At 30.3% G+C, this 11,481-nt stretch overlaps 1 protein-coding gene across 1 annotated transcript; it reads left to right on the top strand.

Moving 5' to 3' along the window:
• The first annotated feature begins 10,301 nt into the window (after nt 1–10,301).
• Nucleotides 10,302–11,273, top strand: LOC115697808 (pathogenesis-related protein PR-1). Its single transcript, XM_030624941.2, has one exon. It carries the CDS (start codon nt 10,651–10,653, stop codon nt 11,203–11,205), a length of 555 nt encoding a protein of 184 aa, XP_030480801.1. The 5' UTR covers nt 10,302–10,650; the 3' UTR covers nt 11,206–11,273.
• Nucleotides 11,274–11,481: the final 208 nt, after the last annotated feature.

Below are 11,481 nucleotides of genomic sequence, written 5' to 3'. Positions count from 1 at the left end.
CTTTGTTGCTAGGCGCTCTCGATTTTTCACTGATCGTAGCATTCATAGGATTGATTTTCCTGATGAGCTTCAAGCTCTTTTGTACGATGAATGCTAAATTTCAATGAAGTTGATATTTCATTTTAAAAAAAAAAAAAAAAAAAAAAAAAACGAGTATCACCAAAACTTTTAATAAAAACTCACCTACTAAAGGCTGACACAAAATGAAAATGACAATTACATTAGATACTATTTTTATAAAAAAAAATTACATTTAACGTTTACTAGTGTTTTTTTTTTTTTATATATATATATATTTTTACAGTTTTTCATAAAAACAACATGTAAATAACATCAACACAACAACAAAAAATAACATGCAGAGAATAACAAATTAACAAGAGGACAACATAAAAAGACCGTATTTTTCTATAAATAAAATCAAAAAAATAGTAAAAATATTTGAAATTCTATAAAACCGTATTTTTGTTATTTTTGTGTGTGAAATAATCCTAAAATAAAATGTAAGTTGACCACCATGGAATGGTACCATTCTGTTACCTTTAAAAAAAAGACATTAGCCGAGGTCATAAACTAAATATCACCATTCATTTTAGTTTAATACTCTATAAAGATATTATCTTTATAAATTTAATGCAACTAAAAGTTTAAAATTAGTAAAATAACACTATTAAGTAATAAAATAGAACAAAACATTCTAAAACAAATACTCAAAGCAACCAATAATATTACAAATTTTACAAAAAAAAATATAAACAGCTATTATACATATAATTAAAATAAATATTTTTATTTTTCAAAATATTTTTTATTATATATAAATAAATATAAATCATTTTTAATATATATATATATATATTTTGAATAAAAGTTGTAACTTTATTAAAGCATTTCTTGCACAATTACATCAAAGATGCTACTCGGTATAGAGGTAAACGAGTAACTACGATCAGAGTGTAACCATGAGGCTCGAGCAAAAACATGAGTAACACAATTGGCAGATTGTTTTACAAAGCAAAAATTAACATTGTTCAAGTCAGAATGAAGACATTTACAGTCCTCAATACAACTGCTAAACAGAGAGGCCATAATTACTGAACTCTGAAGAGCTTGGACGGTAACAAGGCTATCCGTCTCCACAGTAACAATGAAAACATTCGAATTTTTTATCCAACTAAGAGCCTCCTTCACTCCTAAAGCCTCTGCAAAGCCTGGATCCACACACCCTTGCCAAGAACCCGTCCTAACTTGAATGACAAATCCTCTAGCATCTCGAAGCACCCAACCAAAACCAAATTTGTGCTTGTCCCTAAATGTTGCAGCATCCACATTAATCTTGTCATAATCAACACAAGGAGCACACCATTGCTCATCCCCTTCTCCTACATCAACCGAGAAAGAAATGGGTGAAAAGTTTTTTTTTTTGAGAAAATAGCCACTGTTCAAGATCAGTTCTTGCTAATGCCACAACATTCTTGGCCGATCCAGATTTACCATTCCAAACCTTATTGTTTATGTCTTGCCAAATTGCCCAGCAGAGCATGGCACCCAGCTGTTTTTTATGGCTGCTCCAAAGTTGAAAATGGTTCTGAAACCAGTCACCAAAGGAAAGATTATCAATGCTTTCATTGCATAAACCAGCAAAAGTGCAGCCAACAATGCAGTGAGCAGTCGATTCCGCCTCTCGGTTACACCTGGGACAAGAGGGGGCGATCTAAACAGGTCTTTGGATGAGCTGCACCCGAGTGGCGAGACAATAAGACAAAGTTCTCCACAACATTTCCTTCACTTTCTGGGGGATCATTAAATTCTAAATTTCTCTCCAAAAACGCGAACTGTTAGAGGAGACATGAGAAGACTTCAAGTCTTGGATCAAACTATAAGCTGACTTTACCGAGTACTTGCCCGAAGTTTCCTTACTCCAGTACCATGTATCCACCGAATTGGAAGAAGAAATAGGTATAGAGAGAATGGGGTCCTTGTCTCTATCATTAAACAAGTTAGAGATAATCTCTATATCCCAATTCTTACCATCCATAGTCGTTAAACACTTCACTTCTTTATCACAAAGGCTGGGGTGGAAAGATGTGATGAAAGGATTTTCAATATCCGGGAGCCACAGGTCTCTAGTAATAGAGATATCCTCTCCCGAACCAACAAGTAATCTTCCACCTTTTATTATTAAATCCTTAGCTTCAAGTATACTCCTCCGAACATAGCTAGGATTATTAGCCAATTCCGCACTCATAAAAGAACCGCGAGGAAAGTGTGTAGCTTTAAAAAGCTTTCCAACAAGAGAGTTTGTGAGTGTATGAAGCCTCTAAGCTTGTTTGCCAAGAAGAGCTATATTAAATTCATGTAAATGACAAAAACCCATGCCTCCCTTGTCCTTAACAACGCACATTCGGTCCCAATTCATCCAGTGGATGCCAGTTTTATGCTTAGATGATGCTTTCCACCAAAACTTTCACATCATCCGCTCAAAGTCCTCGCAAATACCTTTAGGGATTAAGAACACGCTCATAGCGTAGTTTGGTAAAGATTGGGCCAGAAATTTAATAAGCACTTCTTTTTCTGCTCGACAAAAACTTACTATTCCAACTCTCTACTCTCTTTCTCATTTTGTCTTTGAGAAAACCCAACACCGTGTTTTTATTGTGTTTCATGATTTTGGGCAGACCCAAATAAAAACCATCGTCGCCAGCCTCAGTCATCCCCATAATAGAACAAATGCTCCCCCGAGTAGCCAAAGAAGTATTTTTACTAAAAAAAAATAGATGACTTCTGACGATTCACTTTCTGACCTGATGCTTCTTCAAATTTCTCAAGAAGTGACATGATCCTTTCTGCTTTAGCCTCAAGAGCCCGATAATATAGGTAGCTGTCGTCAGCAAAAAAACATATAAGTAATATGTAGAGTCCTCCAGCTACTTGACAACCTTTGATCCACCCTCTACTTTCATATTTTTGAATAATAAATGACAGACCCTCGGCACAGATTACGAATAGATAAGGGAATAAGGGATCACCTTGACGAATGCCACGAGAATGGGTAATGGGCCCCAAAAAATTCCCACCCGATGTGATCCAGTAACGGACCGATACAACTAAGGCCATAATCAACTGCACCCATCTAGAATGAAACCCCATCTTCAGAAACAACGTCTCTAAAAAAGGCCATTCTACTCAATCGTACGCCTCCCTCATATTAAGCTTGCACACCATTTGCCCCACTTTACCCTTACTTTTTCTTTAGAGGTAGTGCATTATCTCAAAAGACACCAAAATATTATCTGTGATTAGTCTACAAGGGACAAAAGCGCTTTGAGTCTCAGAAACAATGTCTTCCAAAAACACCTTGAGCCTATTAGCCATAACCTTAGAAATGATTTTATAGACAGCATTACAAAGAGCAATAGGACGAAGGTCACCCATATTTTCAAGATTCTTTTTCTTTGGGATGAGCACCAGATTTGTGTTATTTAAATCTTCAGGAATAGAGGCTGAATCGAAGAAATCTCGAACAAGTTTTACCACATCTGAACCCACAACACCCTAACATTTTTTAAAAAAAACTCGGTATCATACCGTCAGGTCCTGGAGACTTGTCAGGATGCATCTGAAATAGAGTTGTTCTCACTTCTTCAGTTGAAACTGGTGCCAACAAATCAACATTCATCTCTTGAGTAATGGAAGGAGTAATATCATCAAGAACATCACTACCATGGCCACCTGAGGTAGTAAAAAGCTCCGTATAAAATCTGACCATATGTTCCGCTAACCCCGACCCCCAATCAAGCCAACCCCATTCTCATCTTGAAGTTTATGTATCATGTTCTGGCGTTTACGAGCACTTGCTGAAGCATAGAAGTACTTACTATTTCTATCCCATTCCTTGAGCCAAAGTTGCTTGGATCGTTGTCTCCAAAAAACTTCTTTTTTAGTTAGCAGTTCAAAGAGTTCTTTTTCTGCATTTCGATGAGCATCAACAGACACATGATCATTCTTCCCTTTCAGATGCCTAATTGAATTTTTACAGGCTGCAATTTGCTGTTTAAAATTACCTGTTATCTCCTTAATTACCCAAGCCACAAGAATGTCACCACACTTAGATATTTTTGACTGAATAGGAAGCGTGCTATACTCATGCCAACAGTCTCGGACAACTTGGAGACAATAGGGTTCTCTCAACCAAGTATTTTCAAAACGAAAATGTTTCACACCATTAAAAATGTTTCGAATTATAGGGTCCAAAAAAATTAGACAATGGTCCGGCGAGGAAGCATGAAGATTAAACAACTTGGCAATCAAAAAATTATCAAGCCATGAAAGTGAAGCCAAAGCTCCATCAAGTCTTACCTCAGTCCAACTTGTGGTACCGCTTCCTCTTTCCCATGTGTAAGGATGCCCATGACGCTCCATGTCAATGAGGTTGCAGTCCGAAAGAACCTAGGAAAACCCATGGATCAGCCGCTCAGGATACGATCGTCCCCCATGTTATTCACGGTGGCTGGTGACATTGTTGAGATCCCCGATGAACACACAAGGCCAATGAGCATCTTCCGAAAGTTGAAGAATAAGAACCTAAGTGTTCTCTCTCTGACTTCTATTAACTTCACCATAAATTCCAATAAGTCTCCAAGTAGGCATATTCGGAACGTGTATGAGAATATTGATATGTTTTTGAGAAAAATCAATAATCTCTCATTCTTTACTATTTTTCCATAACATGGCAAGCCCACCACTATGTCTATGGGCCTCAATCACAAACAGACTCTCATAGTCCAATGACAAACGTAATTTGATTAGCTTGATTTTTAATTAGATTTTAAGATTGACATCTAATAACTAATCCAATCAAATCAGAATTCAATTTTAATATTTAATCTAATCTAATTGTAATTGGATACCTAATATTTTATAATTAAATTAAATTAAATTAATTCAGTTCAATTAAATTGAATCGAATCATGTTTACCCTATATTTACAATTGTTTATAAATGATGAGAACATTTAAGTAGATAGTTGGATATGTAATGAATGGCTATTAGAGTGACTTTACAATAATTCATTGCAACCGTATTATAAAATAAATGACCACCAACACACGTCAGCCATTTAAGATAACATGGACAAATTCTACCTACTATAACACAACCTATGGACTCAAATTATTCATTTTGGTTACAACATGTCTCTTTATATTTTTATTATAATATCAAAATATATATATATATATAGTGCAAGACTATGTTAGGACCTAGCAAAAGTTCCCTATTATTTTTTACAGTTTTAATAGTTAAGTTATATTTTTGAACTTTTGTTGGAACCTGACCATTAAATGTTAAGTCATTATTCCCATATCATTTATTATTGGTATAATGACTTTGACTAATCAAGGACTGTCACGTGACTATTAACTAATTGACATTTAACGGTCAGGTGCCTACTATAAAAAATTGTTATTTTTAGTAACAATCTCTTAGTCACAACATAATTTTGTTGTGACTAAATGTGACTTTAAGTCACAACAAAAAGTTACTTGTGACTAAAATATAGTATTTAGTTACAAGTTGTTACTAATTGAGCTTTAGTCACAATAAATATTGTGACTAAAAAGACATTTAGTCACAACAAATTGTAATTTTTGTGACTAATATTTTTAGTCACGGACCTTTAAGTCACAACACAATAATGATAATTTATAATTAGCCACAATTTTTTTTTATCTTTAGTGACAAATTTTGTTGGGACTAAAAGTAAGATTTTTTGTAGTGACCTACAGAAGTTTCAGAAATATAACTTAAGTATTATTACCGTCAAAAATTAAATTTAAGTATTTATTTAAATCGAGAGCTAAATTTAAATATTTATACCGTAAATTACTGATTTTGACAATGATAAAAATATAATAATAAAATAATAAAATAACATTATTACTTATCAAGGCCAAAGTCCAAATATCAAGTCCACTTGTATGAGCTCCTGTGCTAATGTCCTAGGCGTGAACTATCAGCTGAACACTCAATTAATGCGACAATATAATAAAGTTTCAAATAATCCTCTACAATTTTTTAATAAAAGTTATGAGCACCTTTTTTTTCTAAGTTTAGATTAGTTAAAATAACTACCATATAGTATAGGTGTAATATACTAAGCCCTACAAATACCCTATATATATAGGAGGTATTTACTGTACCTCCTTTAGTTTTGACCCTATAGTATAGGGTAGTAAAATAAACCAATCACAAATTAAATAGATGAAAGTCTTCTTTATTTATAGTGGACTGTTGTACATTATAATTTAATTTATTTATTATTTTATATAACTAAAATTACTTTATTTAGGTGGCGTTTGGTAACACTTTTTTAATCAGTTTTCTGTTTTTCAAAGTAGAAAAGTGAAAATATTTTTCAAAAACATGTTCTATAAAACTATTTTTACTTTTTAATTTTATAATTAGAAATCAAAATTTTAAAAACAACAAAAATTACTTTCAATATTTTTTTAAACAGTTTTTTTTTTCTTAATCAATCTCTTGGATTACGACCAGACCCAGACCCAAATCCCCTCCCCACGGCCCTGGCGCTGAACCCGGCTTTTGACTTGAACCCGAATCCGACCCCAGTCCTAGACCCGACTTAAATCAAATCAAAAAATAAAAATGAAAATGAACTTTACAGAACACACTTTTGTTTTCTGTTTTTAAAATTGAAAAACAAAAGTAGTTACAGAACGCATTTTTGTTTTTCAAAAATAAATTTTTTAAAAACAAAAATTTTACTTTCATTTTTTGATTAAAAAATTAAAAAACAAAAGTGCTACCAAACGGCACCATAATGAATAGGCATACTTGAGTTTGAGTGTTTTATAGGTGGGTGGGGAAATGGAACCAGCTTAGATTTGGGTTTTTTTTTTATGCCTTTTCAGATGTTTTATTCTATTATTACTTTAATTCATTATTTTCTATTTTACCTCAAATTTTTACATTATACCACATTACCATACATCACCTTCTTTGAAATACATCACTATTTTTTTTCTTTCAAATTTTATTATATTTTTTTCATTTTAAACATATAATATTAATATTTACACATATCCCCATATGAAAAGTAAAATTAAAACCCCAAACAATTGATAAAATATATTTAGAGCAATGAATAATAATATTCTATAAATATAGAGCATGAAAAGTGAATTTTAAAGAAATTTTAAAATAGAGAAAGAATTTAAAGCATCTAATATAGCGTGTTTTCAGTTTAAATCTTTAAATATTTTAAAGATTATCTATTTTAAAGCATCTAATCTGAGTGTTCTTAGGCCTCTTTTTAGTAATTTTTTTTTTTTGCTTAATGGTCTATTTTTAGTAGTTCAATGTTATAAGAAAATTCTACAGTGCACCCCCCTAAAAGAGGTGTATCGACACACTCCTATCTAAAACAATTTTACTACACATTTTTTTAAAATATTTATCACTCTTTTAATTAAAAAATAAATAAACTACTAATATTTGTTGCACAAACACATCCAAAGTTTTATTATTATCATTTTACAAAAGCTTTGAATCAAAATTATTTTTATCTAGCTGCAAAAAAAATTATTTTTATCATAAAAAATTATAAAGAACATATGCATACATATGTCCAATATCTACACTACTGCAAGCACGTAAAAGTAACAAATAAAAGAATATTTATATATATATTGGGTAATTTTACTGTTTGTACCTCATAACATGGTATAATTTTTTGGCCAATAACATTAAATTCAAACAAAGGTTACATGGTATGGTAGTGTGTATGTACACTTATGATTTTTTTTTTTTTTTGCTAAAAAAAAAGCAACTGCTGTATAAAAAAAAATTGTTAAAAAAAAACAAAAAAATGACTGCTTTATATATGTCGTGTGTATGTATACATTAATGGACTTTATTTTTTTCAGATTTAAGTTAATAGACTTTGTTATTTTATTTTATTTTATTTTTTTTTGTTATTGATAAAAAATGTTTCAAAAAAAATACATATATAATTTTAAAAATAAAAAAATATATATATTAAAATATATCATAAAAATTATATTATGTTCATAAGAATGTGTTAGCAGGTGCAGTTTATGACATTTGGCTAAACTGAAATTTGTGTATAAATAAGAAAACAACATTGCTATTGGGCACCAGTAGTGCCAAGTACCTTCTATAGGCGGCGCCCCACGATTGATTATTGATATTCCCTAAAAACTATTTTCTTAAGTTATATAAGACTTGATACTTAATTACACCAATAACGGTAGGACACTGAGGACGGTGCTAAACATCAGTGGTGCCTTTTAACAATTCTCATATGAAAAAGTATATGAATCTGAGTTGTATAGATAGTAGCATTAAAAAGAGCCTCAAAAATAGATTTAATCTTGTATAGAAAAAGAAGTTTTCTAGTATAGATAATTTTTTAAAAAAAAAAAATGTAAAAGAGCTGTAAATTTGTCTTTTGAAGGGGAATCCATTTGTGGATGTAATGAACTCGGTTTGATTAATAGAAATTATCTTTCTTGATAAAAATATTTAATAAAGTAAATTAATTTAAAAGATACTTAATTTATATGGTCAAATTATGTGTGTAAATAAATTAGTGGCAAAAGTATTTAAGTAATCAATTTTGTTATAGCTAACTATTAGTATAAAAAAAAAAATAATAGCAAAATTCGTAAGTAAAATTATTTTTTAAAAATAAATACTTGTATAAAAATAATTCAAATTAACTTAAAAATAATATTAATAATTTAAATTAATAATTAATAATTTTTTAATTATTAATATTATTTTATTTTTTAAAATAAATATATAATTAAATATTATTATAATATATATAAAGTTTTAATTGTATACAAGCAGTCCTATCGTAATTCTATATACCTGATATCTTAATAACCACATGATCTAAAATCAATGGTCAAAAAAGCTTCTCTACCGGTAGGAAACTTATGCTTAGTCCTACCATAGTCTTGCCCTATATATATAAATCTTTTATAGATAAATACTTTATTAAAAAAATTTATATATATACGTAAATATATATGTAAAAATAAAAAATAAAAATATTTAATATACGTTAATTTTTGAAAAGTAGGACAATATCAAAATAAATATTTAAAATTAAGACAAAAAATAAATCAAAAAATGTAAATAAAAGTCACCAAAACTACTATTATTTAAAGGTGGGGGTTAGCGTTTGAAATAAATTAAAAATTTTGAGAACATTTAGCTAAAAAATAAAATTTAAGGATCAATTTGTCAAAATTTATATGTTTAAGGATAATTAGTAAAAAAATAAATTTATGGACCAACTTACTAATACTTATTATATAATTCAAGGACTTACCATACAAATAAGATTTTTTTTTTTCAGAGGTAGGCTAGTATTACATTTTATTTTATGTTTGTATGGATAATTTTTTTTATAGAGTAGTGTAAATACTTGTTTATTTTTAACAAAAAGGAAAATAAATTTTTATCAAGGTGTTAGAGCACCTCCAAAGAAGCTGCAAATAAGTGGTATAGTGTGTATATATGTTCTAAGGAGGCTGCATATCATGCAGCATTTTGATGTTTTATGTACAGTGCACGGCATATATGCCGTGTACTGTAGTCACGGCATTCTTTTTTTTTTTTTAATATTTATATTATTGTATTTGTAAAATGAAATTTTATTTTTTGGAAAATTTTACAATGCACATTTTTAAAAGTAATGTACGAATCTATTCTTATTTGTTTCGGCACCCGACAAATTTTTTTAGTCAATTTTTTTTATATATATAGTAGTGTATATTATAATTATTTAAGACATCCGGTAAAATTTAGAAAAATTTAATATGCCGAAAATAATGCACTTCTTTAAAAGTGTGGTGCACTGATATAACAATTGTGATAATTTTTGTTAATTAATATGATATTATTTTTTATTTTATTAAAAAATTAATATAATAATAAGGAATATTTTTTTTAGTGTAATTTTTGGTGTTATGATTGGAGTAGAAATACTTTTTGATACCAAATTTAGTGATAATGTCACAACAAATTTGGTGTTTCTTTGGATATGCTTTTAAAATTACAAGACTTTTTTGTTTTTTGTGTGTCAGAAAATTATTAGACTATATAAAATCAAATTCAACGAGTCCACTCATATCCTTTTAAAACAAATATGACTTTATTTATTTTATAGATATAGCTACTCTGAAATATTCCAATATAATAATATTGAGAAGCTTATATCATCACTAACTATACACAATAATTGCAAAAAATTGGGTCATAATCTAAGGTGCAAATGATTGAAAGTAGTTGTGGAAGTTGAATAAATGAAACTTATACACCTTCACTTTTATTTTTATTGTTATTATTATATAGTTCACTTCTATTTGGACCGACTCTTCACATTCCATAACATGTTCTACACCTCAACTTTATGAAAAGCTATGGCCCTCAACATGTGAAACGATTCCACAACACTAAACACTCTAGTCTTCACTCTCATCTTACTATGTATAAAAAGACCCAAACTAAACACTTGGGTATTATATATCAACTCCCAATTAAGTTATATTTTTTCTTTCTTTCTTTCTCTCTCTCTCTCTCTTCTTCATCATCAATATGATCAAGAAAACCTTCTTATCCTCACTTGGGTTAACAATCTTTCTCCCATTTTCTTTGCTATTTTCTCTCACTTTCTCACTCTCAACTCACAACATTGAATCTATTAGTCATCAACTAACCACAACCTCGTACACCTATACTACAATTGACCAATTTTTGACTCCACACAACATTTTGAGATCCAAGCTAGGACTCCCTCCACTCAGATGGAGCAAAACGCTTGCGAATTACGCCTATTGGTGGGCCAACCAGCGACGTGGCGATTGCTCGTTGGTCCACTCGGGAGGTGATTATGGTGAGAACTTATTTTGGGGAAGTGGGAAAAATTGGAGTCCAGGTGATGCAGTGGCAGATTGGGGTGATGAAAGAAGGTATTATGATTATCACTCTAATTCCTGTATTGATAACCAAGAGTGCCTTCACTATACTCAGATGGTTTGGAGGCATACTACCAAGGTTGGTTGTGCTAAAGTCACTTGTTGGAATGGAGACATATTCATCTCTTGCAATTATGATCCACATGGAAATGTCATTGGCCAAAGACCCTTTTGAAATATATGTGTGTAAAATATCATAAATTGATCATACAATCCATGTTTATGGTGGTGTGGTGCTAAATATATATGACTTTTTTTGTTTTTTTTTTCAAATGATGGTTTGCCATCCATGGGATCCAAACTTTTCACAATTTTTTTCTTAAAACAATTTACTTATATATATAAATATATATTTAATTAAGTGCTCATAAATTTTTCTTCAAAATATTCTTATTTTAGGTCCAACAACTTTTCTCTTCTATTAACTTTTCACTAATGTCCCATACAACAA

This window comes from Cannabis sativa, chromosome 7 (genome assembly GCF_029168945.1).
Source record: "Cannabis sativa cultivar Pink pepper isolate KNU-18-1 chromosome 7, ASM2916894v1, whole genome shotgun sequence".
NCBI lineage: Eukaryota > Viridiplantae > Streptophyta > Magnoliopsida > Rosales > Cannabaceae > Cannabis > Cannabis sativa.
The sequence above is the reverse complement of the archived record's forward strand: the minus strand, read 5'-3'. Positions and strand labels throughout refer to the sequence as shown.